This window comes from Podarcis tiliguerta (genome assembly GCF_965153285.1).
Source record: "Podarcis tiliguerta genome assembly, chromosome: 3".
In the NCBI taxonomy this organism is placed as follows: Eukaryota; Metazoa; Chordata; class Lepidosauria; order Squamata; family Lacertidae; genus Podarcis; species Podarcis tiliguerta.
In genome coordinates, this window is record NC_139536.1 from 1591682 (window position 1) to 1619292 (window position 27611).

The window sequence follows — 27611 nt, forward strand, 5'->3', positions numbered from 1 at the left end:
AAGGAGACTCCACCACACTCCTTGGCAGCAAATTCCACTGTCGAACAGCTCTTACTGTCAGGAAGTTCTTCCTAATGTTTAGGTGGAATCTTCTTTCTTGTAGTTTGGATCCATTGCTCCGTGTCCGCTTCTCTGGAGCAGCAGAAAACAACCTTTCTCCCTCCTCTATGTGACATCCTTTTAAATATTGGAACATGGCTATCATATCACCCCTTAACCTCCTCTTCTCCAGGCTAAACATGCCCAGCTCCCTTAGCCGTTTCTCATAAGGCATCGTTTCCAGGCCTTTGACCATTTGGGTTGCCCTCCTCTGGACACGTTCCAGTTTGTCAGTGTCCTTCTTGAACTGTGGTGCCCAGAACTGGACACAGTACTCCAGTACTCTTGCCCCCACCCCCCTTGTCCCAACCCCAAAAGAGAGAGCCCTGGGCTCATACATGCCGTCAAAAGCCCACGTTAGAGAAACAAGTTCAGCCAGTGTTTTTCTTTAGAAACGGCCTTACGATGAGAAAGTTTTTATTGGTGAATAAATGCATTTTTGTTCATAGTCCCAAGGCAAAGACAAGTCCATCCCTCCCTCTCATCCCCCATAGCACCGAAGTGGGTCTGCTCAGCATCTGAGAACTTTGTCGAGGAGACGGATCCTGGCTGCGCAGCTTAGACCAGCTGTGTTCATGGCTTTTTAGAGGGGTGCCCTCCATACAACCGAACCCCAAAATGGCACCAGAGAGCCCTCTTAAGTCCCCTACAACTGGGCAAGACCTCAGCTCTCGCCTTCACCTTGCTAGCAGTGGGAAATTAAGAGGTCCCAGGACTTGCAAAAGCTGGGGGGCAACACATTTTGCAGGCTCCGAACAGAATCAGGAGAGGGTTGAGGAGTGAGCTCTCTGGGCCCCCTCCAATATGCTTGGAATGAGGGGGAATAATCCGTCACATGACGGACGAAGGAACTGGAGTGCTGCCTCCTCTTGAGTATGCTAAGGGAGCATCGAGGATTCCTTCGATCCCCATCACTCAGCTCCAGCCTTAGGAAGACGCAGCGACACCCCTGTCCCCCCAAAATGTGGACAAGGCAGCAGCAGCGTCATATGTGGGGGCATGTCTGGGGTGTTCCCTTTCCCACAGCCCCCAATCGTAGCTACGTGATCCATCGGGGAAGAAGCCCCTATCAATGGGTTTCCCCAGTAATTCTGGCAACCTGAAGCTGATCTGATAGGCAAGGCCCAGAGACCCGCTGTGCCACAGGGCGAGGGACTCTCAGGTCACCCACAACTGCGCCCAGTGCCACTGGTGTGAGGGTTGTGAAGGGATTCCCATGCCACTGATTCGAACTCTAGCCTCAAGGGGCCCGATCTGCGGCGCTGCCTCCTGCAGAACCCCAAGTGTGATAGAAACAGGGGAGGCCTAAGAAAAAGATGCTCATTTGCTTTTCTTAGGGAGGTTTTTGCCAGGCAGAAAAGACCCAGTGAGGAAAAACATCAAACTGCCAAGTTAGAGCAGACCTCATCAGCCTGGGACCCCCTTTTGAGATATTTGGGGTGACAACTTCCACCCCCAGAAGGTGCTGCTGTCGAAAACACCTTGGAGGCGGCCAGCCTGGGGGAGGTTAGACTTTGTTGCCGCATCAGAGAGGATTCTGGGAAATAGTGCGGAGGAGAGTTCTGGACTCTGGGCATCTGTACCTCTCTGGGCATGCTTTTGGGTGGGGATGAGAGCAAATAGAAATATTTTGTTTAGCAGAAGGGGCAGAACGAGGGAATTCCTTCCTGGAAAGGGTTGTTGGGAAACCTCACCGCAGTGGCCTCCCTTATCACCTTTGCGTGAAGGAAGTTGGGGGAAAGTCCTGGAAAGTGGCGTTAGGGGTCCCCACAAAGCAAGCCGATTCAGTCTGGGAGTCGAGATGCCCAGAGATGTCTCACACGCTGATTTCTGAAGGCCTACCAGCCAGCGACAGAAAACCCTCAACCAATTGCTTAAAGCAGGCCATGTCGAGCTCACGTTGGGTCTCCCGCTCCCATCACGGCCAGGGACGATGAGAGATGTGGTCAAGCGAAAGCAGAGGGCATCTCCTTGGCAGTTGCTCAAGGAGCCAGGTGGCAGAGCAACGTCCCGACATTTCACGGCAACGAAGACCCCCAAACCAGTCTCTTGCTCCAGCCTGAGAAGCTGGCCAGCTCGCCCAGCAGAGGACTGGCCAAGCTCTGGAGCGGGCAAGGGTGCAGCTTGGCGGTCAGCTGTCCCCGTTGATGGAGGCTCCATCGGCGGCCAAGAGACCCTCTCTATCCGCATCTCCATCCGCCGCCCTCCGCCAGGGCAGCCGTGCCAGCAGGGGCTGGTGGAGGCCGTTGTAGATGGCGGCGCCCAGCAGGAGGATGAAGAAGCCGAGGATCTGGAGGGCATGGAAGACCTCCCAGCCCACAGCCAGGCTGACGGCCCAGATGACCACCGTGCGCAGGCTGTCCAGCACCATCCTGGTGGTGGCGCTGATCTCCTTGGTGACGCTGATGCCGGCAAAGTTGAAGAAGGCGATGCTGCTGATGTTGCCCAGCAGAGCCACGGCGATGAGCGGCGCCCGGCCGATCTGGCAGAAGGCGTCCAGGGCATCCTCCAGGACGCGGCGCGGTCCGCTCCCGAAACTGCCCGCTGGGATGAAGTACATGGGGACCAGCAGGAGGGAGAGGATGAGGAAGCCGAAAAACCCTGAGCAGGGAGGAGAAAGAGGTGCTCAGAAAAGGGGGACGTGGGCCATGACTTTCCATCAACTAACCGAACGAGAGGTGTAGACTGAAACAATGACCCGCCCACTGTATGGGCGATCTATCCGGAAGATAAATTGTATTTCGAGGGGTTAGTGATCTGACACGGTTATCCTTCCTGCTTCTATTCCTTCCCCCTCCCTGTCTCTTGTTACCGTATTTTTCGCTCTATAAGACGCACCTAGTTTTTGGATGAGGAAAACAAGAAAAAAAATATTCTGAATCCCAGAAGCCAGAACAGCAAGAGGGATCTGGCTTCTGGGATAGCCTCTTGCTGTTCTGGCTTCTGGGATAGCCACGCGAAGAAGCCTCTCCAGGGCAGCGGGATGAAGGCTTCCCCTGCCAGGAAGAGGCTGTGTGCAGCTATCCCAGAAGCCAGAACAGCAAGAGGGATCGCTGCGAAGCAATCCCTCTCGTTGTTCTGGCTTCTGGGATAGCCGCACAACCTGCATTCACTCCATAAGATGCACACACATTTCCCCTTACTGTTTAGCAGGGAAAAAGTGTGTCTTATAGAGCGAAAAATACGGTAAGTTCTTTGATGGCATGAGAACAGCCTTTAATGTCCTAATCAATTAGTTAGGAGAAAGTGATAGGGCTGGGGACCTTCTTTGATTTTGGACATAGTTTTGAGAAAGGGAGGATGTTGAATGAGCTGCATGTAGCCAGTAATGAATGATATGCACATAGCCAGAACAGTGGTACCTTGCTTCTCAAACGCCTTGGTACTCAAACAACTTGGAACCCAAACACTGCAAACCCGGAAGTACAGTCATACCTCGGGTTACAGACGCTTCAGGCTGCATTTTTTCAGGTTACGGACTTGCCGAAACCCGGAACTACCAGAACGGGTTACTTCCGGGGGTTGCACATGCGCAGAAGCACTAAATCGTGCTTTGCATATAAGTGCCGAATTGCAACCCGTGCGTGCGCAAACGTGCAGCTGCGGGTTGCGAACGTGCATCCTGCATGGATCACGTTCGCAACCCGAGCATCCAGTGTAAGTGTTCCGGTTTGCCAACTTTTTTTGGAAGCTGAATGCGCTCCCATTTGAGTGTTATGCTTCTAACTTGAGTGCCACACTTCCGTTTTGAGTGTTACGCTGAGGTCCGTCTGTTTTTGCTATTTATTTTGTGTATTTGTTTTGTTTTTGTTACTGTGTGGTACCCAGTTCAGCTACCGAATGATTGATTGTGTGACTGGTAGTTGTTTTTCTCTTTGACATCTGGTGGGAGGGCATTCCGCAGGGCGGGTGCCACCACCAAGAAGGCCCTCTGCCTGGTTCCCTGTAACTTGGCTACCCGCAGGGAGGGAAACGCCAGAAGGCCCTCGGAGCTGGACCTCAGTGTCCGGGCAGAATGATGGAGAAGGGAGAGAAGTCCTAGAAATAAAAGACGAAGCCCCCAATCCGCTCCCTCAGCGCCTGCTTGCTTGCTCACCTTCCGTGCCCACAGCCTGCAAAGGGTGGACGTTGTGCTTGTAGACAAACTTCTGTTCTAGCACCATTTGGATGGCGACAATCACTTGGGCCATGATGATCAGAAGGTCCCCTGCAGGAGAGAAAAGGGGAGTCTGGGCAGTTCTGAAAGGGCCTGGTGCCCCCACTCCCCCTAACCCTAACAGACACAGATAAGTATGTGACCTGGCATGTAGCACTCTTTGCGACTGCCGCTAGGAAAATCAGAGCAAATTATATACCCAAGGTAGCCCCCAACTGTGGAGGAGATGAATTTATTTGACCCTGGATTCGAAACCCGCGGGACCAGAGATTCGCCGGAAGACTGGAGTAAATTTACAGACTATTTGAAAAGTAATTGTGATGGACAGATTTACGCTAGTCGGTCTGCAAGAAGTTTTGTAAAGTGAATTATTTGAAATATTGCACAAAAGACAACGAGGAGAATTATTAGTTGAAGATAATTAAAGGCAATATGAAATTAAGAAATGCATAATAAGCGATGACAACGGAAAATCATCAGAGGTGTTGATGGAAGTCCAAAAAATATTGTATAAGATGTGAAGTTCTGTTGGTACCCACCAATCTGAGAATGAGAGAATTAGGAGTGGGAGAGAGAAGCAAGGACCCCGAAGGAAAGGAGTGCTGCAGGAGGCCAGCAGAGCCGTCCTCCTGGTGTGGGCAACCTCCCTTTGGCTCGAGCCGCCCAAGCCGTACCTGTGATGACCTCGCTGAGCTTGTGCTCGTGGTCTCCGTTGCTCATCAGGTCTGCCAAGCCGACCACCACCAGCCCTACGATGGTGATCAGAATCCCCAGCCACTGGCTGAGAACCAGCTTCTGTCCGAGGAAGGCCACCGAGAGAAGGCCGGTGAAGATGATGACGGCCCCTCGCAGCATCTGGAAGCTGGAGGCGCTGGTCATGTTCAGAGCTGGAAGGGCGGAAAAGGGGGGCGGAAATAATTCAAGGAGGGATATTTAGTAGCAGACACACACACGGGAAAAGTTTGCTCTGGATTGTTTTGGAGGTTGGAGGATGGATGGCGGCTAACAGATTGAGGTTGAATCCTGACAAGACAGAAGTACTGTTTTTGGGGGACAGGAGGCGGGCAGGTGTGGAGGACTCCCTGGTCCTGAATGGGGTAACTGTGCCCCTGAAGGACCAGGTGCGCAGACTGGGAGTCATTCTGGACTCACAGCTGTCCATGGAGGTCAATTCTGTGTCCAGGGCAGCTGTCTACCTGCTCCATCTGGTACGCAGGATGAGTCCCTCCCTGCCCGCATACTGTCTCACCAGAGTAGTGCATGCTCTGGTTATCTCCCGCTTGGACTACTGCAATTTGCTCTACGTGGGGCTACCTTTGAAGGTGATCCGGAAACTACAACTAATCCAGAATGCGGCAGCTAGACTGGTGACTGGGAGCGGCCGCCAAGACCACATAACACCGGTTCTGAGAGACCTGCATTGGCTCCCAGTACACTTCCGGACACAATTCAAAGTGTTGGTGCTGACCTTGACAGCCCTAAACGGCCTCGGCCCAGTATACCTGAAGGAGCGTCACCACCCCCATTGTTCTGCTCGGACACTGAGGTCCAGCTCCGAGGGCCTTCTAGCGGTTCCCTCCCTGCGAGAAGTGAGGTTACAGGGAACCCGGCAGAGGGCCTTCTTGGTGGTGGTGCCAGCCCTGTGGAATGCCCTCCCTTCAGATGTCAAGGAAATAAACAACTATCTGACTTTTCGAATACATCTGAAGGCAGCCCTGTTTAGTGTTCCAGTTTGCGAACTTTATTTACCACCGTAAATAAATTTGAAATTTCCCCTCCCCTCTCATCCTTTTATAAAAAATAAATATATATATATAAAAGGATGAGAGGGGATGGGGAAATGAAAGGGGGCCATGGGGGTATGCAATGGGGAACAGACCGAAGATCTATCCTGAGTAAAAATCCTCCTCTAAAACTACTGGGAAAACTGCGCTGACCCCTAGTTTTTAAATTGCTGCAGCAACATCTGTGTGTCCCACCCCCCTCCAAAAGACCCTTCATTTTTACCGGGCCTTCTATTAACTTTAAAGATCTGCAGAGCTTGTGTTTGCTTAGCAAGGAAAGAACTGTATCGGGACAGGCTGGTTTTACACTTCCTTACCCAGTCCAGGCATAGGAAATCGCAGTAAATACTACAAAGAGATGTATTTGCAAGCGTTTCTGCTCCTTCTTTCCTTGAAAAATATGAGTTTGTGAGAAAGAGAGATTGCCAGCAGGGCTCTCCGCACCCCCAAGTTTCCGCAGAGGAGAAAGCAACCGCCAAGCATCACTTACCCACATACATGAGGCTAGTCCCTGTCATGTCGCACAGGGCTGGAGCCAGGAAAAGGAGAGGGTTGTAGGACTGAGGGGGGTCCATGGTGGGCTCTGGCCTCCGCCGGTCATGGCAGAGCAGGAGGTAGAAGACAGCCAGGCAGGAGAATTCGCCCAGGAACATGCCCACGGCCTAGGAGGCAAGAAAGGGGGTCTGTGAGCTTTCTGGATCATGACCAGTAGCAGATCAGCAACATGATTTCCACAGTCGCTTCTAAACTCTGTAGCTCTGTGCTTCTAGGACAGGGCTCAGCAAACTTTTTCAGGAGGGGGCTGCTCCACTGTCCCTCAGACCTTGTGGGGGGCCGGACTATACAGTCATACCTTGGGTTGAAGTAGATGAATATTTTTGGGTTGCGCTCCATGGTGACCCGGAAGTAACGGAGCATGTTACTTCCGGGTTTCGCCACTCGCACATGCGCAGACGCTCAATATGACGCCATGCGCGGAAGCGGCAAAACGCGACCCGCGCAGATGCGTCTTACGTTTACTTCAGGATGCAAACGGGGCTCCGGAACGGATCCCGTTCGTATCCAGAGGTACCACTGTATTTCGGGGGGGGGGGGGTGAACGAATTCCTATTCCCCGCAAATAACCCAGAGATGCATTTTAAATAAAAGCACACATTCTACACATGTAAAAAGATGCTGATTCCCGGACAGTCCACGGGCAGGATTGGGCCAGATCTGGCCCCCGGACCTTAGTTTGCCTACCCATGACCAAGGGCAGGGGTCAGCAAGGTTTACCGGCCATGAGCCAGACTGCCGCAGACGCCAAAAATTGTGCCTGCGCAGAAGGGATTTTCGGCGTCTGGGCATGCACAGACGCGATTTCCAGTAGCTGTGTGTGCGCAGACGCAGTTTCCAGTGCTGCTTGGCGAGTCCCTGCGCCACGCTGTGACGGTTTAAAGCAGCGTGCGAGGGACTCGCCGAGTGGGCGGCTTGGCTCAGGGGTGGCTTGTGGGCTGGTAAAATGCTCTTTGTGGGCCGCATCTGGCCCATGGGCTGCACGTTGCCGATCCCTGACCAAGAGAGTCCCTCTGCTGATCTCGGGGAGGAGACTTTCAGGTATGTGGGGCCTGATCCATTTACATAGCTGTCAATTTTTCCCCTTTTTAATGGGAAATACCCTTATTCCGAATAGGATTCCTTGCAAGAAAAGGGAAAAGTTGACAGCTATGTTCATTTAGGGCTTTGAACACCGACGTGAGCCCCCCTGAATCGTGTGTAGAAAGAAACACACCTGATTCAAAACAGGGGTTATGTGGGATCTGAAGGCAGCCCCTGCCAGCAACCTGGCCATTTTGGGGCAGCACCCCAGGGCCAAAAGGGGCAGGTATGGAATCAAAGGAGCATGGAAGCCTCTACGTCACGTGGAAGCAGGCAGAGTCCACCTGGCAGTACCTGGAGGAAGGGATGCTGGAAGGTGTGCTCTTCGCTCGTGGCATTGCATCCTCGCGCGCTCAGCCTGTCTGCCCACCTGAAAAAGAGGGGCATTGGTTAGAACCTGCCACACGCACCTCCTTGGGCTTCCTCCATCATCATCATCATCATCATCATCATCATCATCATTTACTATTTATACCCCAGCCACTTTCGGCAGCTCCCAACAGAATATTAAAAACATGATAAAACATCAAACATTAAAAGCTTCCCTAAACAGGGCTACCTTCAGACGTTTTCTAAAAGTCTGGTACAGTCATACTTCGGGTTACAGCTGCTTCAGGTTGCATTTTTTTGGGTTGTGCACCACCGAAACCAGAAGTACCGGAACGGGTTACTTCTGGGTTTTGGCAGTCACGCATGCACAGAAGCGCTAAACCATGCTTTGCACATGCGCAGAAGTGCCGAATCGCAACCTGCGTGTGCGCAGATGCAGGGTGGAATGCTGCGGGTTGCGAACGTGCATCCTGCATGGATCACGTTCGCAAACCAAGCGTCCACTGTTTTTCTCTTTGACATCTGGTGGGAGGGCATTCCACAGGGCGGGCGCCACCACCAATAAGGCCCTCTGCCTGGTTCCCTGTATCCTCGCTTCTCGCAGGGAGGGAACCACCAGAAGGCCCTCAGAGCTGGACCTCAATGTCCGGGCAGAGCGATGGGGGTGGAGATGCTCCTTCAGGTATAATGGGTGGAGGCCCACCCCCCAAAATGGAATCTGGGGTCTCACACAGATTTCAGTACCTCGAAAACCTAATAATCCTTGCTATAATATCTTAGAATGCATATTTTAAAATGCTGCCTTTGGAATATATTTTTTTAGGTCAGTTTGTTCTCACCTTCTTAAAAATCAATTAATTTTAGAGTATCAAGCTGTATACCAGGTCTGTCCAAAACAGAATACATGGGAGAGTTTCAGCAAGGAAACTGTGCCCAAAACGTTTGGAGGGCAACAGGTTAGGGAAGGCTGGTTCCTAACAGCAGCAGGGTACCTGGAGGCCTCCCAGGTATGGAACCCAGCGGAACGGGGTCCCAGGGGTCATCTAGTCCAACCCGCTGCAAAGCAGAAATCACAACTAAAGAATCCCGAGCCGATGGCTGCGTAGGCCATTGCTTTGCCTTTGCCTAAGATGGTTCGGTGTTAGAGCAGTACGAAGCAGCCGGAAAGGAATTGTTTCAGTGCCGGCTTCTCGCTCCGTGCCTGGACTTGCCCCCCAGCCGAGGAGCAAAGGCGGGGCTGCGGTGTCTGTCGGCTGACGTCACGCCAAGCGCCTGCCAGGTTCCTGGAACCAGAGACCTGGATATAACAAAGAAGGCAGAGTCTGCCGCAGATCGGATGTCCGGCCTGCCATTCATCTCTGCCAGAAATGAAAGGCAAGGCGATGCTCCGCGTCGCAAGGCTGCTTCGAGATGTCTCTCAGGGAAAGCGCACAGCAGTTCCTCAGCCGTAAGAACACGGATCACGGATGCTGAATTCGAGATTCCTGCATTGCACGGGGTTGGGATAGATGACCCCTGGGTCCCTTCCAACAGTTCTATGATTATGTGTTCTTCCTCTACGGAGCCACTGCCGTCCAAAACAACTGGTGGGTTGCTGAAGGCTGATTTGGGGAGGGTGCAGGGCAGGATTTAGGCTGGATGAGGCCCTCAGCTCCTGAAGGTAATGGGGCCCTTTATATGTCCAGCTGTCCTTTGCCAACAACAAATTGTCACTGTTTTTTTGTGTTGAATACAGTGGTACCCGTTGCGGACGGGATCCGTTCCGGAGGTCTGGCGGTATCCTGAAGTTTCCGCAATAGAGGCGCCACTTCTGTGTACATGCGCGACACGGAAAAATGCTTCTGCACATGTGTGTGGCGCGTAGAGCACTTCTGCGCATGCATGAGCGGCGAAACTCAGAAATCTACTTCCGGGTTTGCTGCTTTTGCAACCCAAAGTTTATGTTACCCGAGGGTAATGTAAGCCGAGGATCTACTGCAGGGGTTGGCAACCTAAGACCCATGGGCCACAATAATAATAATAATAATAATAATAATAATAATAATAATAATAATAATTTTATTTATACCTTGCCCTTCCCGGTTCAAAAACCAGGCTCAGGGCGGCTAACAACAAATTTAAAACACTTAATTGTAAAAGCAGCATAAAATACAGTATAAAAACATGAATTACAATAAAATTCAAAAATCAAAAATCAATTAGATAATCCCCAGGGCTAGCTGGCTGAATGGGTCCTACTTGGGCCAGCGAGGAGGCCAGGGGAGAATTAGCTGTGGGGTCTCAGAGCGGGTGATCTTCATAAAAGGGGAGGGGGGAGGAAGATCAGGCTGAATTCAAATTAAAGGCCAGGCAGAATAGCTCAATGGAAGGAGGTTAAATCCTGAGGTTAAATCCACAAGCGGCCCCCGGGAGTTGTTTAACCGGCCCCCGAGCCGCCCCTGAACTGAGCCGCCCGCTTAGCGAGTTCCCGTGCGCTGCACTAAACCAGCGCAGTGCGGCACCTAAAATCCTGTCTGCACAGATGCTGGAAATCATTTTGGAGATGTACATCCAGGTTTTTCTCCCTAATTTTTTGGGGGGCCCCAAGAGAGCGGGGCCCTAAACTATAGCCTGTTTAGCTTATACGTAAATCCGGCACTGGGAGCATGGGGTTTCATTCCTCCTGCCCCCCCCCCGTGGTCTCTGGACTTTGCATCTTCACCCCTCGTACGGCTGTAGGGGTTTTGAAACCCTTCCTCCAGACCAAAGCAATGAGTAAGCTTTGTGTTCCTGGGGGCTGCTTCTTGCAAAATCGGGAGCTGAGTAAGCGAGCGAAAGATGCACCGTCAGGACGCGAGGTCCACATTCTGCTGGCTTAGCTAAAAAGACAAGGACGCTGCTGCTGCTGCTGCTGCTCAGATGGCTGCTTTTAGACTTCATACAGCAGCACGTAGTTTAACTGTGGAACTCCCTGCCACAGGAGACAGTGAGGACCATCAACTTGGATGGCTTCAAAAGCGGATTGGACAAATTCACGGACAAATTCTCCCTCTCTCCTAGCACACTGAGTGAAGCTGAAAGTCAAGGAACATTTTATCATATGTGGTGGGAATGTAAGAAAGTAAAGAACTTCTAGGAAATGATATATAACGAGATGAAAAAGATGTTGAAATATACATTCTTTAAAAAAACCAGAAGCATTTTTACTTGGAATTATAGGCCAAGACATTAATAGACAAGATGTTAAACTGTTTTTATATGCAACAACAGGATCAGGTTTAAGGTGCTGGTTTTAACCTTTAAAGCCCTATGTGGCCTGGGACCCTCGTACCTACGGGACCGCCTCTCCTGGTATGCCCCACGGAGGACCTTACAGTCTTCAAATAAAAACATCTTGGAGATCCCAGGCCACAGGGAGGTCAGACAGGCCTCAACCAGAGTCAGGGCTTTTTCGGCTGTGGCCCCGATCTGGTGTTACGCTCTGTCACAAGAGACCAGGGCCCTGCGGGACTTGACATCTTTCCACAGGGCCTGCAAGACAGAGCTGTTCCACCAGGCCTTTGGCCAGGGCACAGCCCGACTCCCTTCTTTGGCAATCTTCACATAAGTCTAGCCCAATGGTTGCCATTAATTTGATTTGAACTGATTTTATAATGAATTGATTTTAGAATGCTGTATTATTTTACTGTTGTTAGCTGCTGAGCCCGGCTTCGGCTGGGGAGGGCGGGATATAAATAAATTATTATTATTATTATTATTATTATCCTTGGGGGTCCCTTCCAACTCTACAGTTTTGTGATTCTGTGATGAGGTGCGTCAGCGCAATGATGCCTCAGGCTCTTCTTATGTTCTTAGGAGTGAAGTCAACCATGAGAAACGGACAATGGAGCCCTTTTCAAACAAAGCACCAACTTGGACGGCTTTCAAAGGGGACCGGGCAAATTCATGGAGGAGGAGAGGGCAGCAATTGGCGGCTGCCAGTCAGGATGGCTCTGCTCTGCCCTCCGCAGTCAGAGGCAGCATTGCTTCTGAACGCCAGTCACTGGAAACCACAGGAGGGGTCTTGTGTTCAAATCCTCCTAGCGGGTTTCCTGTTACAGGCATCTGGATGGCCTCTGCGAGAACAGGATGCTGGACTTGGGGGGGGGGGCACTGGCCTGATTCAGCAGGCTTTCCTTGGGTTCCTCTTCCTGGTCTTCAACTCCACCCCCTCCTAGCCAGGGGTCAGGCATGATGGGAACCGGAGTCCAACAGGACTTGGCGCCCCAAGGTGAAGAGCTACTCCGCAACACTGCCTCTTTTACCAAATCTCCTTGGGCTGAAACCAAGAGGCGGCTGGCCAGGGTTTCAGGCAGGGCATCTCTCCCAGCCCTACCTGGATCTTTGAACCCGGGGCCTTCCTTCTACATGCCAAGCAGGTGCACTGGCCCTGAACCTGGGGAGTAAACTAAGGCAACCATGATTAGATGAGCGCAGGACATTGGACGTCCAAGAATGATGGCCGAATGGGAAGAGCTTTGGAAAAGAAATTTTACAGCATGTTATAACATCAAAGAAAATATGTTAAAGATGCAGCACAGGTGGTATCTCACCCCCTCAAGACTATTGAAGATGTCTAAAAACTTAGCGGATGCTTGTTGGAGGTGTGGTGGGAGTAATGGGGAGTAATAGAAGGGGAAGAAATGGAGGCAGTGAGAGATTTTACTTTCTTGGGCTCCATGATCACTGCAGATGGTGACAGCAGCCACGAAATTAAGAGACGCCTGCTTCTTGGGAGGAAAGCAATGACAAACCTAGACAGCATCTTAAAAAGCAGAGACATCACCTTGCCAACAAAGGTCCGTATAGTTAAAGCCATAGTTTTCCCAGTAGTGATGTATGGAAGTGAGAGCTGGACCATAAAGAAGGCTGATCGCTTAAGAATTGATGCTTTTGAATTCTGGTGCTGGAGGAGATTCTTGAGAGTCCCATGGACTGCAAGAAGATCAAACCTCTCCATTCTGAAGGAAATCAGCCCTGAGTCCTCACGGGAAGGACAGATCCTGAAGCTGAGGCTCCAAGACTTTGGCCACCTCAGGAGAAGAGAAGACTCGCTGGAAAAGACCCTGATGTTGGGAAAGATGGAGGGCACAAGGAGAAGGGGACGACAGAGGACAAGATGGTTAGACAGTGTTCTAGGAGCTACCAGCATGAGTTTGACCAAACTACAGGAGGCAGTGCAAGACAGGAGTGCCTGGCGTGCTCTGGTCCAGGGGGGTCATGAAGAGTCGGACACGACTCAACAACAACAATCATATGTGGTGAACATGTAGGAAGATCAAAGTGTTCTGGGGCTTAATTTACGAGGAGTTGAAAATTTTTTTGGAATAACTTTTTTAAAAAGAGCAGAGGCATTTCTGTTAAGCATTGTTGGCAGGGACATCCCGAAGGCCTTTAGGGAGGTGTTTTTATATGCAACGGCCGCAGCTTGGACTTTGGTGGCAAAGGGGTGGAAGGAACAAGAAGCCCCGACAATAACCGACTGGCAGTACAAGCTACAAGAATTTGCTGAAATGGCGCAGTTAACAAATACCCTGAGAGGCTATTCAAAACAAAAATTTATGGAAAAGTGGGATAGATATAAAACATATGTTAAAAAATACAGTAAAGGTTCACTATCATTGCTAGCGTTTGATTGACTCTGGAGTGAGACTGAGTTGAGAAACAAGACTAAGAGCACATATTGATATAGGTATGTATTAGATAGAGAAATATACAATAAGAGCACATTCATTTGTAAAATGAAGACACTTTAGAAGACATCTGAAGGCAGCCCTGTTTAGGGAAGCTTTTAATATTTAATAGGTTACTTTATTTTAGTGTTTTGTTGGAAGCCGCCCAGAATGGCTGGGGAAACCCAGCCAGATGGGCTGGGTATAAATAATAAATTATTATTATTATTATAAATTATTATAAAAAAGGAATATACAACGGGAAAGACAGGAAGTCTAGTGTGTTGTTATGTATATGATTTTGGGGAGGGGAAATTATTTTTGTTTTTTCCTCTTTGTTTTTTCTTTTTCTTTTTGTTTCATTTTCTTTCTAGGTATATAAAATTTGTATACAATTTTTGTATACATATTATAGCAAGTCCTGTAATGTAATATGACAACGTTTACCGATGTAACATAAGAATGTTATCAAATAAATGGCCTCGGTCCAGTATACCTGAAGGAGCGTCTCCACCCCGGTCACCTGGGTCCAGCGCTGAGGGCCTTCTGGCGGTTCCCTCCCTGCGAGAAGCAAAGCTACAGGGAACCAGGCAGAGGGCCTTCTCAGTGGTGGCGCCCGCCCTGTGGAACTCCCTCCCACCAGATGTCAAAGAGAAAAATAACTACCAAACTTTTAGAAGACATCTGAAGGCAGCCCTGTTTAGGGAAGCTTTTAATGTTTAATAGGTTATTGTATTTTAGTGTTTTGTTGGAAGCCGCCCTGAGTGGCTGGGGAAACCCAGCCAGATGGGCTGGGTATATATAATAAATTATTATTATTATTATTATTATTATTATTATTATTAATACAGTGGTACCGCGGGTTAAATACTTAATTCGTTCTGGAGGTCTGTTCTTAACCTGAAACTGTTCCTAACCTGAAGCACCACTTTAGCTAATGGGGCCTCTGGCTGCCGCCGCCGCACCGCCGAAACACAATTTCTGTTCTCATCCTGAAGCAAAGTTCTTAACCCGAGGTACTATTTCTGGGTTAGCGGAGTCTGTAACCTGAAGCGTCTGTAACCTGAAGCGTATGTAACCCGAGGTACCACAGTAATAATAAAATGCAAATTCAAAAAGACACCAAAAACTGCAACAAGACCCTCACCCGACCTCCTCCTTCCCCAAATCCCGCCCGCCTGGACCCCTCGCCCCAGCATCCCCCGACTTGGAAGGGACCCCAAAAGGTCATCTGGAACACCCCACGAGGAGGAGGAGAAGGCAGTGGCGGGGGGGACCCGGACTTACTTGGCCGAGAGGGTGTTGATGGAGCCGGTGACCAGCATCAGCCCGGCCAGGAAGAGCTGGTACTTGGTCCAGGCCATCCTCGCTCCGCAGCCGAGCCTTGTTCCAGAAATAAAATGAAATTAAACCGCCCCGGATCCGCTTTGCAGCTCCGGCACCAAAGCAGCTGCTCGGCTCAGCCACAGCCCGGGCGCGTTTCCTCCTATGTAGGTCACATGACCGCAGCCAGTCAGCTGACGGGGGGGGCTGGGGGAGGGAGGGGGGAGGCTCCCAAATCTGGGGACCGCCCCCCTGGTGCCAATCACCGTGCAAAAGGGAGGGGGTCACTCCTCCAAGCTCCCCCCCGCCCCGCACACACTTGCAAACTCTGATTTATTTTTTTTGCAATTCCTATTTTTGCAGGATGCAAACGGGGTGTCTCTTCCTGCCGTTCTATGAATGCAGCAAAAAAAACACACACAAAATAAACTCGCTTTCAATGAATATTTTTAGTCGGGTCCCGGAGGCGCGTGCGGGCTATGTCCTGTTAACGTTATCGCAGGATGAGTGCTTTTAGTTAATAATGGACTTTGTTTATCTCCTGATGTATTTAAAATGTAGCAATGTGTACTTTTTCTTGAATGGTAAGCTTTGGTTGCCAGCAGACTTTTAGAAGACACCTGAAGGCAGCCCTGTTTAGGGAAATTTTTAATGTTTGATCGCTTTATTATTATTAATATTAATATTGTTAATATTAATAATATTAATATTAATATTCTCTTGGGAGCTGCCTAAGGTGGCTGGGGAAACCCAGCCAGATGGGTGGGGTATAAATAATAAATTATTACTGTTATTATTATTATTACTATGATTATTATCCGTCTGACTCTGAAGACAATGGGAGTCTGTGTTGTTTGGTTCAAGTGATGCTTTGAGTTTGATCTTCGGTTTGATCTTCTTGCAGTCCATGAGACTCTCAAGAGTTTCCTCCAGCACCAGAATTCAAAAGCATCAATTCTTCGGCGATCAGCCTTCTTTATGGTCCAGCTTTCACTTCCATACATCACTACTGGGAAATCCATAGCTTTCACTATATAATGATAATGATAATAATAATTTATTATTTATACCCAGCCACTCTGGGCGGTTTCCCCAGCCACTCTGGGCAGCTTCCAACTGAATATTAAAAACAGTACAGCATCAGACATTAAAAACTTCCCTAAACAGGGCCGCCTTCAGTTGTCTTTTAAAAGTAAAATAGTTGTTTATTGCTTTGACATCTGCTGGGAGGGCATTCCACAGGGCAGGCGCCACTACCGAGAAGGCCCTCTGCCTGGTTCCCTGTAACCTTACTTCTCGCAATGAGGGAACTGCCAGAAGGCCCTCGGCGCTGGATCTCAGTGTCCATGCAGAACGATGGGGGTGGAGACGCTCCTTCAGATATACTGGACTGAGGCCGTTTAGAGCTTTAAAGGTCAGCACCAACACTTTGAATTGTGCTCGGAAACGTACTGGGAGCCAATGCAGATCTCTATACGGACCTTTGTTGGCAAGTGATCCCCTTCATGGATCACTGCCTTGCCGTGGCGAAGGGGCTTGAATAACTCAGAGAAGCTATGAGCTATGCCGTGCAGGGCCACCCAAGATGGACAGGTCATAGTGGAGAGTTTGGACCAAACGTGATCCACCTGGAGGAGGAACCGGCAAGCCACTCCAGTATCCCTGCCAAGAAAACTCCATGGACAAAGACAACAGGCATAATAAAAATAATAATAATAACAAAATTTGTATACTGCCCTTCCTCCGTAGCTTGGGCCCAAACCAGCAAAATGAATTTCAATAGGGACACAAGTCAGGTTCTGCATATAGGCCGGAAGAACCAGATGCACAAATATAGGACGGGGGGGGGGGGGGGCACCTGGCTTACTAGTAGTACACGTGAAAAGGACCTTGGGGTATTGGTTATGGGTAGGCAAACTAAGGCCTGGGGGCCGGATCCAGCCCAATCGCCTTCTAAATCCGGCCCGCGGACAGTCCGGGAATCAGTGTGTTTTTGCATGAGTAGAATGTGTCCTTTTATTTGTGGGGCATAGGAATTCGTTCTTTTTGCTTCTTCCCCAAAATATAGTCCGGCCACCCACAAGGTCTGAGGGACAGTTGGCCAGCCCCCTGATGAAAAAGTTTGCTGACCCCTGGTCTTGGTGGACCACAAGCAGAACATCAGCCAACAGTGTGATGCAGCAGCAAAAAAACTAATGCTATTTTAGGACGCGGGTGGTGCTGTGGTCTAAATCAGAAGGTTGGCGGTTTGAATCCCTGTGACGGCGTGAGCTCCCGTTGCTCAGTCCCTGCCCCTGCTAACCTAGCAGCTCGAAAGCACATCAAAGTGCAAGTAGATAAATAGGTACTGCTCCGGCGAGAAGGTAAACGGCGTTTCCATGCACTGCTCTGGTTCGCCAGAAGCAGCTTAGTCATGCTGGCCACATGGCCCGGAAAAACTGTCTGCGGACAAACACCACTCCCTCGGCCAGTAAAGCAAGATGAGCGCCGCAATCCCAGAGTTGGCAGCGACTGGACTTAACTGTCAGGGGTCCTTTACCTTTATTCTAGGCTGTATCAACAGAAGCATTGTATCCAGATCAAATGAAGTAATGAAGTAATGTAGTCAAACCTAGACAGCATCTTTAAAAGCAGAGACATCACCTTGCCAACAAAAGTCCGTATAGTTAAAGCTCTGGTTTTCCCAGTAGTGATGTATGGAAGTGAGAGCTGGACCATAAAGAAGGCTAATCACCAAATAATTGATGCTTTTGAATTCTGGTGCTGGAGGAGACTCATGAGAGTCCCATGGACTGCAAGAAGATCAAACCTCTGAAGGAAATCGGTCCTGAGTGCTCACTGGAGTGACAGATCCTGAAGCTGAGGCTCCAAGACTTTGGCCACCTCAGGAGAAGAGAAGACTCACTGGAAAAGACCCTGATGTTGGGAAAGATGGAGGGCACAAGGAGAAGGGGGCGACGGAGGACGAGATGGTGGGACAGTGTTCTCAAAGCTGCCATCATGAGTTTGACCAAACTGCGGGAGGCAGTGGAAGACAGGAGTGCCAGGCGTAAATTTGAAATTTACAGCGTGTAGTGCCTTAAGAGAGAATATTATGAAAATGATATACAGGTGGTACATGACACCAGTCAAGCTAGCAAAAATTTATAAGTTGCCTGATAATAAATGTTGGAAATGTAAAGAAACAGAAGGTACATTCTTTCACCTTTGGTGGACGTGCCCAAGGATTAAGGCCTTTTGGGAAATGATCTACAATGAAATGAAAAAGGTATTTAAATATACTTTCCTCAAGAAACCGGAGGCCTTTCTCCTGGGCATGGTCGGCCAATTGGTGCCAAGAAAGGACAGAACCTTTTTTATGTATGCCACAACAGCAGCAAGAATACTGATTGCGCAGTATTGGAAGACTCAAGAACTACCCACCGTGGAAGAATGGCAGATGAAGGTGATAGACTACATGGAACTGGCAGAGATGACCGGCAGAATCCGAGACCAGGGAGAAGATCAGGTGGAGGAAGATTGGAAGAAATTTAAGGATTATTTACAGAAATATTGTAAAATTAATGAATGTTAGAACGATGCTGGATTTTGATTAAGGGGCTTTTAGTAAAAAAGCGATGAAGTTAATGGAAAAATAGTGGTAAAAGAGAGGGAAGGGTAAAGCCAAAATATTAAGATAAGAAGTGAGATGAAAGCAAAGGAGGGAAAGGATTTGCTGATCGAACAATGGAAATGGAATACAAAGGAGGGAGGTACGGGGAAGTCCAGGAAAAAGCTAATGCAAGATCTTTTTTGAAAGGTGAAATTGTTTTTTAACTGTTGTTATATTGTGTGTTAATTCTTTGTTATGTGTTAAGGTGTTTTTTCTTTATTGTATTTTTTCTCTTTTTGTTGTCTTGTTTTTTTTTTGTTATGTTTTGCTTATATTATACTAATAAATATTAATTGAAAAAAAAGAAGAAAAAAAGAAGAAGACAGGAGTGCCAGGCGTGCTCTGGTCCAGGGGTCACGAAGAGGCGGACACGACTAAACGACTAAGCAACAGCAACATTCTGCCTTGGTCAGACCACACCTGGAGTCCAGTTCTGGGCACCACAAATCAAGAAGGTGGGCAGAGGAGGGCAACCAAGAGGATCAAGGGTCTGGAAACTAAGCCTTATGAGGAACGGTTGAAGGAGTTGGGTATGTTTAGGCTGGAAAAGAGGAGACAGAGGAGATATAAGAGCCGTATTCAAATATCTCAAGGGCTGTCACATGGAGGATGGAGCAAGCTTGTTTTCTCCTGCTCTGGCGGTGAGCACCTGAACCGATTGATTCAAGTTACAAGAAAGGAGATTTGATTAAACATTAAGAACTTTCTGACAGTAAGAGCTGTTTGATAGTGGAACAGACTTCCTCTGGAGATAGCGGACTCTCCTTGCTGGAGGTTTTCAAGCCCTGTGTGAAGCAATCACATGATAAGCCCTAAGTGAAACAATCTGGGAACCACCGCTAGAGAAGTAATCAAGGAATAAGGCATCAGGGTTGGGGGTATGTGTGGAATGAACTCAAGACTATAATATCACTTATAGATAAAGTGGCATGACTTGGAGGAAGATAAGACTATCAGAAAGAACAAACCGAAGGATATTTTCATGCAGCGCAGAGTTGAAACTGTGGAACTGCCTGCCACAAGAGGCAGCTAAGGCCACCAACTTGGATGGCTTTAAAAGAGGATTAGACAAATTCATGGAGAAAGAGAGGGCTATGTCGGTTTGCATTTCTTAGTGCAGAAAGTATGCATCTGATGTGTAGAGATATTTCCTATTCTAATTAATTCAAGAGGGTTCTGGAAGCTTCTCTGTGTGAAAGAAACAAGCAGAAAGTTCCTGTTGTTTGGGTTATTCCTTCTGAGAAGATGAGTACAGCTGCCTTAAACTGGTCCTTCTATTTCTTCTGTCAAGGACATGCTGACTATAAAAGTAGGGCCAGAAGGAGCCTAGGTTTCATTTTCTCTATCTCTCTTCCTTCTGGTGTGGTGTTCTGTACATAATATGCTTAGTATTAAGATTTAGACTTATTATAAGTTATTGTAAGTTTAAGTTAAGTCTGCTGCAACAGGATTTCTTATGGACTGTGCCAGTCCTGAATGTATTGGATTTGTGAATGTATTTGTGAATGTATTGGATTATGCTCACTTGCCTTCCGTAGCAGTAAAGCTCTGCTGGATGAAATACCGTATTTTTTGCACCATAACACTCACTTTTTTCCTCCTAGAAAGTAAGGGGAAAGGTCTGTGCGTGTTATGGAGCGAATGCCTATGGGTGGCATGCCTACGGATTTTCCTCCTCTAAAAACTACATGCGTGTTATGGTCGGGTGCGTGTTATAGAGAGAAAAATACGGTACAATGGCCTCTGGTTTATTTTTGGGGGGAATCCTGCAACGTGCTTAAGTTTTTGCTCTGCTAACTATAGGTTGGAATCTGCTCTAGATCAACATTGTTTTCTTCTTCCAGAAGTTCAAAAAGAACTTTATTGATGATGGACTATATGGAACTGGCGGAAATGACTGGCAGAATCTGAGACCAGGGAGAGGAGTCGGTGGAAGAAGACTGGAAAAAGTTTAAAGATTATTTACATAAATACTGCAAAATTAATGAATGTTAAAATGTTGGAATGAAGTTATATGGCTTTAGTAGAAATGTTATAAGGATTTAAGTATAAATAGATTAATGGAATTTTAAAAGTAAAATAAGGTTAGAATGTGTTAAGATAATTATACGACAGATAACAGAGGAAGATGGAAAGGAATTGCTGAAACATTTGATAGAAGTGGAATACAAAAAGGAAGGCGTGAGGAGGTCGGTGAAACAAGTGAATGAAAGATATGATATTGAAATTGTTTGAGTGTTTTAAACTGTCTTGTTTGGTTTTGTTTAGTTCAATGTGTTTAGTGTTATGTAGTGTCTTTATATTGTATTGGTTTTTATTTTTCTGTGTATGTTTGGTTTTGTAATGTTTAAATTGTTCAAAAAGTAATAAATATTATAAAAAAAACCCCCAAAACCCCAAAAGAACTTTATTGAAACTCAGAGCAAATGAACCAAGTCTGCATTTAGTAGAACATGTTAAGTCTCTTGCTGCTGAAGCGTGGCTTATGGTTGGCGATGCAGAACTCTATGCGACAGAGGCAACTTGATTTTGGAATCATGGAACTGCTTGACAGCTGGTCTGCGGCACTTGCTAGCAGCGATCTCTCCAACCTTCATGATCTGAATTAGAATCATAGAATCATAGAGTTGGAAGAGACCACAAGGGCCATCGAGTCCAACCCCCTGCCAAGCAGGAAACACCATCAGAGCACTCCTGACATATGGTTGTCAAGCCTCTGCTTAAAGACCTCCAAAGAAGGAGACTCCACCACACTCCTTGGCAGCAAATTCCACTGTCGAACAGCTCTTACTGTCAGGAAGTTCTTCCTAATGTTTAGGTGGAATCTTCTTTCTTGTAGTTTGGATCCATTGCTCCGTGTCCGCTTCTCTGGAGCAGCAGAAAACAACCTTTCTCCCTCCTCTATGTGACATCCTTTTATATATTTGAACATGGCTATCATATCACCCCTTAACCTCCTCTTCTCCAGGCTAAACATGCCCAGCTCCCTTAGCCGTTCCTCATAAGGCATTGTTTCCAGGCCTTTGACCATTTTGGTTGCCCTCCTCTGGACACGTTCCAGTTTGTCAGTGTCCTTCTTGAACTGTGGTGCCCAGAACTGGACACAGTACTCCAGGTGAGGTCTGACCAGAGCAGAATACAGTGGCACTATTACTTCCCTTGATAGCATTGTGTAACAGCTCCAGCTGTTGTCAAAAACCTCTACTCCCTGTACATGTTATGCGTTCCACTACGAGAATCGTAGTGCAGCCAGATACTGATTTTTTTCACTTTCAACAGAGACTTCTCAAAAACCTGTCCACAGTACACAATTTCCCCAGAAGATTTCTTCATCTTCTTCAGTTGAGAGACAAAATACCAGAAACGGGACTTGGCAACAACATGATTAGGAGCAAAGATGCGCATACGATAGAGAGGTGGCGTTGGGCACTTAGGAGTGGGGAGGCATCTCCCAACAACTTTGTACTCCCTCAGGGTGCCCGATGCCTTCATGGCGCTGCCTCTCTCGCTGCCACCCAGAAAAAGCCTCTGGATCCACATTGAGTGGAATTTTCATGACAGGCTGTTGATGGCAAATAGCCAGGGTGGCTTTGTTCTGCCTCCACCGTTATCGAGGCAGCGATGCTTCTGAATGCTCATTGCTGGACACAACTGTCGCTCTCGGGCTCGGATCCTACTTGTGGGTAGGATGGGCATCTGGTTGGTCACTGTGAAAACAGGATTCTGGACTCGATGAGCCGCTGGCCTGATCCGGCAGGGCGCTTCTTGTGTTCTGGTGATGGTGGGAAGCCAATCCTACCCTATGAAGAACATATTTAATAAAGCAAATCCATTTTCCATTAAGATTCTACTGGCCTTCGCCAAGGTGCGGTCTTCATTATTAAAGGGACTTGATGGAACCAAATCAGGTGGGTGAAATGAAAGAGAAACTCCTTGGGAGGCAGTGTGGTGCAGTGGTTAGCGCAGGCATGGGCAAACTCGGGCCTCCAGATGTTTTGGGACTACAACTCCCATGATCCCTAGTTACAGGACCAGTGATCAGGGATGATGGGAATTGTAGTCCCAAAACATCTGGAGGGCCGAGTTTGCCTTTGCCTGGGTTAGAGTGTTGGACTATGACCTGGGAGATCTGGGTTCAATTCCCCACTCAGCTGTGAAGCTCACTGGTTGGGACTGGCCTCGGCTTCCCAGGCTAATCAACCTCACAGGGTTGTTGAGAGATAAACTGGGGAGGAGGAAAGTCGTGTCGGTCACCTCAAACTCCCTGGAGGAAAGGTGGAATAAATAAACCGCAATAAGCAAATACAAATCTTTTTTGAAGTTGCGCAAGGGCAAGGCTTTCCTAGAGTCATGACAGCCCTTGCAATTCTTGTTGCACTCGCTTCAGCACTGAAACGTGGGTTGTGGATTCCTGTCGATGTTGTCGTGTCCAGTTACACACAACTTGCACCACCCCTGAGCTGGTTCAGGTGAAGCAATTAGATGCACTCTCAATGTGCAGCCAACCAAGGCTGCGCTGATGCGCTGGACCAGCAGGGGGGGAGGTTGCAGCGCCGCTGTGAGCTGCCTTGCAGGCTGAGAACACAGGCGAGTGCAAAATTCCCTGGAAGAAGCCGATTCTTTGCCACCCTCTGTGCCACTTCTCAGTTTGGGTCCCTCGAAAGCAGTGCAAAAAAGAAAAGTGGCTGATAAGGTAGAAAAGAAAGAACAGATGTCTAGTGTCCACATCAAGGGAAGCCATAAAGGTAAAGGGATCCCTGACCATTAGGTCCAATCGCGGACGTCTCTGGGGTTGAGGTGCTCATCTCACTTTACTGGCCGAGGGAGCCGGCGTACAGCTTCCGGGTCATGTGGCCGGCATTACTAAGCCGCTTCTGGCGAACCAGAGCAGCGCACGGAAACGCCGTTTACCTTCCCGCTGGAGCGGTACCTATTTATCTACTTGCACTTTGACGTGCTTTTGAACTGCTAGGTTGGCAGGAGCAGGGACCGAGCAACAGGAGCTCACCCCGTTGTGGGGATTTGAACCGCCGACCTTCTGATCGGCAAGCCCCAGGCTCTGTGATTTAGACCACAGCACCACCTGCTTCCGCCAGGGAAGCCATAGTCCCGCTCTATTCTGTCTTGGTCAGAAGTACCGTATTCCACCTGGAATACTGTGTCCAATTCTGGGCACCACAATTTAAGAAGGATGTTGACAAGCTGGAAGGTGTGCACAGGAGGGCGAGCAAGATGATCAAGGGTCTGGACTAAGTCATATGAGGAGTGCTTGAAGGAGCTGGGTATGTTTAGCCTGGAAAAGAGGAGACTGAGAGGTGATATGATTTTTGTTGTTGATGTTGTTTAGTCGTTTAGTCGTGTCCACCTCTTCGTGACCCCCTGGACCAGAGCACGCCAGGCACTCCTGTCTTCCACTGCCTCCCGCAATTTGGCCAAACTCTTGCTGGTAGCTTCAAGAACACTGTCCCACCATCTCATCTTCTGTCGTCCCCTTCTCCTTGTGCCCTCCATCTTTCCCAACATCAGGGTCTTTTCCAGGGAGTCTTCTCTTCTCATGAGGTGTCCAAAGTCTTGGAGCCTCAGCTTCAGGATCTGTCCTTCCAGTGAGCATTCAGGGCTGATTTCCTTCAGAATGGAGAAGTTTGATCTTCTTGCAGTCCATGGGACTCTCAAGAGTCTCCTCCAGCACCAGAATTCAAAAGCATCCATTCTTTGGCGATCAGCCTTCTTTGTGGTCCAGCTCTCACTTCCATACATCACTACTGGGAAAACCAGAGCTTTAAGTATACAGGCCTTCATTGGCAAGGTGATGTCTCTGCTTTTTAAGATGCTGTCTAGGTTTGCCATCGCCTTTCTCCCAAGGAGTAGGCGTCTTTTAATTTCGTGGCTGCTGTCATCATCTGCAGTGATCATGGAGCCCAAGAAAGTAAAATCTCTCACTGCCTCCATTTCTTCCCCTTCTATTTGCCAGGAGGTGATGGGCCCAGTGGCCATGATCTTTGTTTTTTTGATGTTGAGCTTCAGACCATATTTTGCGCTCTCCTCTTTCACCCTCATTAAAAGGTTCTTTAATACCTTCAATTATCTGAAGGGCTTCACATGGAGGAGAGAGCATGCTTGTTTTCTCCTGCTCCAAATCATTGGCTTCAAGTTACAAGAAAGGAAATTGTGACTGAGCATTAGGAAAAACTTTCTGACAGTAAGAGATGTTTGACGGTGGAAGTTGGTAGAATCTGTTTCCTTGGAGGTTTTCAAGCAGAGGTTGGAGGGTCATCTGTCAAGGTCAGATGGACCCCCTTTGGCCTGATCCAGCGGCAGGTCTCTTCTGTTCTTGGGAATTTGCAAGAGGGTCCTTCACTTCTGCAGTGTGTGGCTGTTTTCTGCAGTGAAGGAGTTCCAAAGTGTAGGTGATGCCACACTAGGACGCAGCTGGCTCCGTGGTCTAAACAACTGAGCCTCTTGGGCTTGGGAAATGGAAGGTCGGCGGTTCAAATCCCCACGATGGGGTGAGCTCCCGTTACTCTGTCCCAGCTCCTGCCAACCTAGCAGTTCGAAAGCACACCAGTGTGAGTAGATAAATAGGTACCACTGTTGCGGGAAGGTAAATGGCATTTCCATGTGCTCTGGTTTCCGTCATGGTGTCCCATTGCTTCAGAAGCGGTTTAGTCCTGCTGGCCACACGACCCCGAAAACACTTTGACATGCTTTCGAACTGCGTTGCGGGGATTCGAACCGCCAACCTTCTGATCGGCAAGCCCTAAGCTCAGTGATGATGTCTCAGTGTTGCTGCTCAAAGTGTATTCTGTTTTAAAAAGTTTTAAAAGAGGACATAACCACATGCTTGGGGTTCTTACTCCTGTGGGGACCTGTTGCGCAAAAATAAAGATAATGGTCTACTGACCGTTGTTTCGTTCCAAATTACTTGCACCCCGACGAGCTGGGCTGTTGAGTAGTCTCTCACCCCAGAATTTTTCAACAACAACAACAACAACAACAACGACAATAATAATAATAATAATTTATTATTTATACCCCGTCCAACTGGCTGGGTTTCCCCAGCCACTCTGGGCGGCTTCCAACAAAACACTAAAATACAATAACCTATTAAACATTAAAAGCTTCCCTAAACAGGGCTGCCTTCAGATGTCTTCTAAAAGTCTGGTAGTTGTTGTTCTCTTTGACATCTGGTGGGAGGGCGTTCCACAGGGCGGGCGCCACCACCAAGAAGGCCCTCTGCCTGGTTCCCTGTAACTTGGCTTCTCGCAGTGAGGGAACCACCAGAAGGCCCTTGGGAGCTGGACATTGGTGTCTGGGCTGAATGATGGAGATGGAGACGCTCCTTCAAGTATACTGGACCGAGGCCGTTTAGGGCTTTAAAGGTCAGCACCAACACTTTGAATTGTGCTTAGAAACAGTACCTTGTTGTAGTAGCGGCCAAGTGAGACTGCCGGTGCCCCACACATAGAGGGCCTCCCCCCAGAGCCATCCTCTGCCTACCCCTCTTTCCAGAGAGTAAGCTGCCGGCCTCCTCACTGAGCTCCAGGCCAGCACCCAAAGGACCACCCTCCCATCTTGGAGCGATGGTGATGGAGAGGTCCCCCAGGGATGCACCACACGACGGACCGGCCGCTTTTGCACCTGGGTCGGAGGTTTCCGGCCAAGGCTGAAGCCAGCTGGGCGGCTGCTGCTGTCTTACACTTCACCCCCCCTCCTCCCAGCTGCCACCCCCCCCTCGCCACAACCCGCTCCAGGGCTCAGCCTGGAGATAAATGGTTTTTCCATCCCGCGTCAGCCTCTCTCTCTGGGCCGTGACCTGTGGGAGGCCGGGAGAAGAGGGGGAAAAGATGGAAAAACACTAAAAGGCCTTTGCCAAGGCTATTTTCAAACCTGCCTTCCATCAGCGGCTAGAGTGAGACTTGGGCGCTGGACCCGGAGGGGGGTCCCAGTTAACCCCTTCTGCTGCACCGAAGACAAGAGGCAACTCGCTTGTGGGCGAAACATCTGCATTAAGGACGGGAAGCATGAATACAGTGTGCAGCTGCCGTTGCCTTAAAGCACATTGCAAGGTTGGAAAGGGTTGAGAAATGGGCAAGCAAATTTTCTTAAAATAAATATATAAATCTGCATTATTTGAAAAGGGAATCTTTGTATAAGTTAATACTTCATTATCGCTTTGGAGCGTATCGTAGTACATTTGTCCTCCTGCGCTGTGATGCTTTACGGCTTTTATTTTTTGATGTTGCACTTATAAAAAACAACAACAAACGGTGAAGGGACTGGAGCGACTCACCTGTGAGGAACGGCTGCAGCATTTGGAATTTTTTTTAGTTTAGCGAAGAGGCGAGTAAGAAGGAATAGGACAAAAGTTTATAAAATTGGAGAAAGCAGATGGAGTTTTCCTCCCTCTCTCATAACACCAGAATTCGCAGATATTGGATGAAGCTGAGAGTTGGGAGATTCGGGATAGATAAAAGGAAGGAGTGATTTGCACAGTGCTGAGTTCAACTGCGGAACTCCCTGCCACAGTGATGGCCGCCAACCATGATGGCTTTAAAGGAGGATTAGACAAAATCACGGAGGAGGGGAAGGGCTATCGATGGCCACTAGCCAAGATGACTCTGCCTCAACAGTTGGAGACAGCAATGCTCCTGAATTTCTAGAAACCACAAGAGTGTTGCTCTTGTGTTCGAATCCTGTGAGACCAGTATGTGGGACTATATGGGCCACTGGCCTGATCCGGCAGGCTTTCCTCATGTTTGTTATGCTCTTACTTAAGTCGGCAGCCACAATGTTTAAAGGCGCCAGGATAATAATAATAATAATAATAATAATAATAATAATAAAATTTATTTATACCCCGCCCTCCCTGGCCACAGCCGGGCTCAGGGCGGTTAACACCAATAAAATTACAGTAAAATCATAATAGGAAAAAAGCACCA

General features: G+C 48.6%; 1 protein-coding gene across 1 annotated transcript; it reads right to left on the minus strand.

Moving 5' to 3' along the window:
- Positions 1 to 480: 480 nt before the first annotated feature.
- On the minus strand, positions 481 to 15277 carry SLC35F6 (solute carrier family 35 member F6). The gene is made up of 6 exons (XM_083432758.1): positions 14985 to 15277; positions 7972 to 8047; positions 6530 to 6701; positions 4930 to 5142; positions 4196 to 4306; positions 481 to 2700 (listed from the first exon to the last, which is right to left on the minus strand). The coding sequence occupies exons 1-6, from the start codon at positions 15059 to 15061 to the stop codon at positions 2231 to 2233; spliced, it is 1119 nt and encodes a 372-aa protein (XP_083288884.1). The 5' UTR covers positions 15062 to 15277; the 3' UTR covers positions 481 to 2230.
- Between the last annotated feature and the right edge of the window lie 12334 nt (positions 15278 to 27611).

Excerpts from the sequence above, each read along its gene's own strand:
- SLC35F6 (XM_083432758.1), bottom strand. The coding sequence starts at position 15,061 with ATGGCCTGGACCAAGTACCAGCTCTTCCTGGCCGGGCTGATGCTGGTC. Across the intron at positions 6,702-7,971 it reads TCCAGCATCCCTTCCTCCAG|GCCGTGGGCATGTTCCTGGG; the intron begins GTACTGCCAGGT and ends CTTGCCTCCTAG. Across the intron at positions 4,307-4,929 it reads GCTCAGCGAGGTCATCACAG|GGGACCTTCTGATCATCATG; the intron begins GTACGGCTTGGG and ends TCTCTCCTGCAG.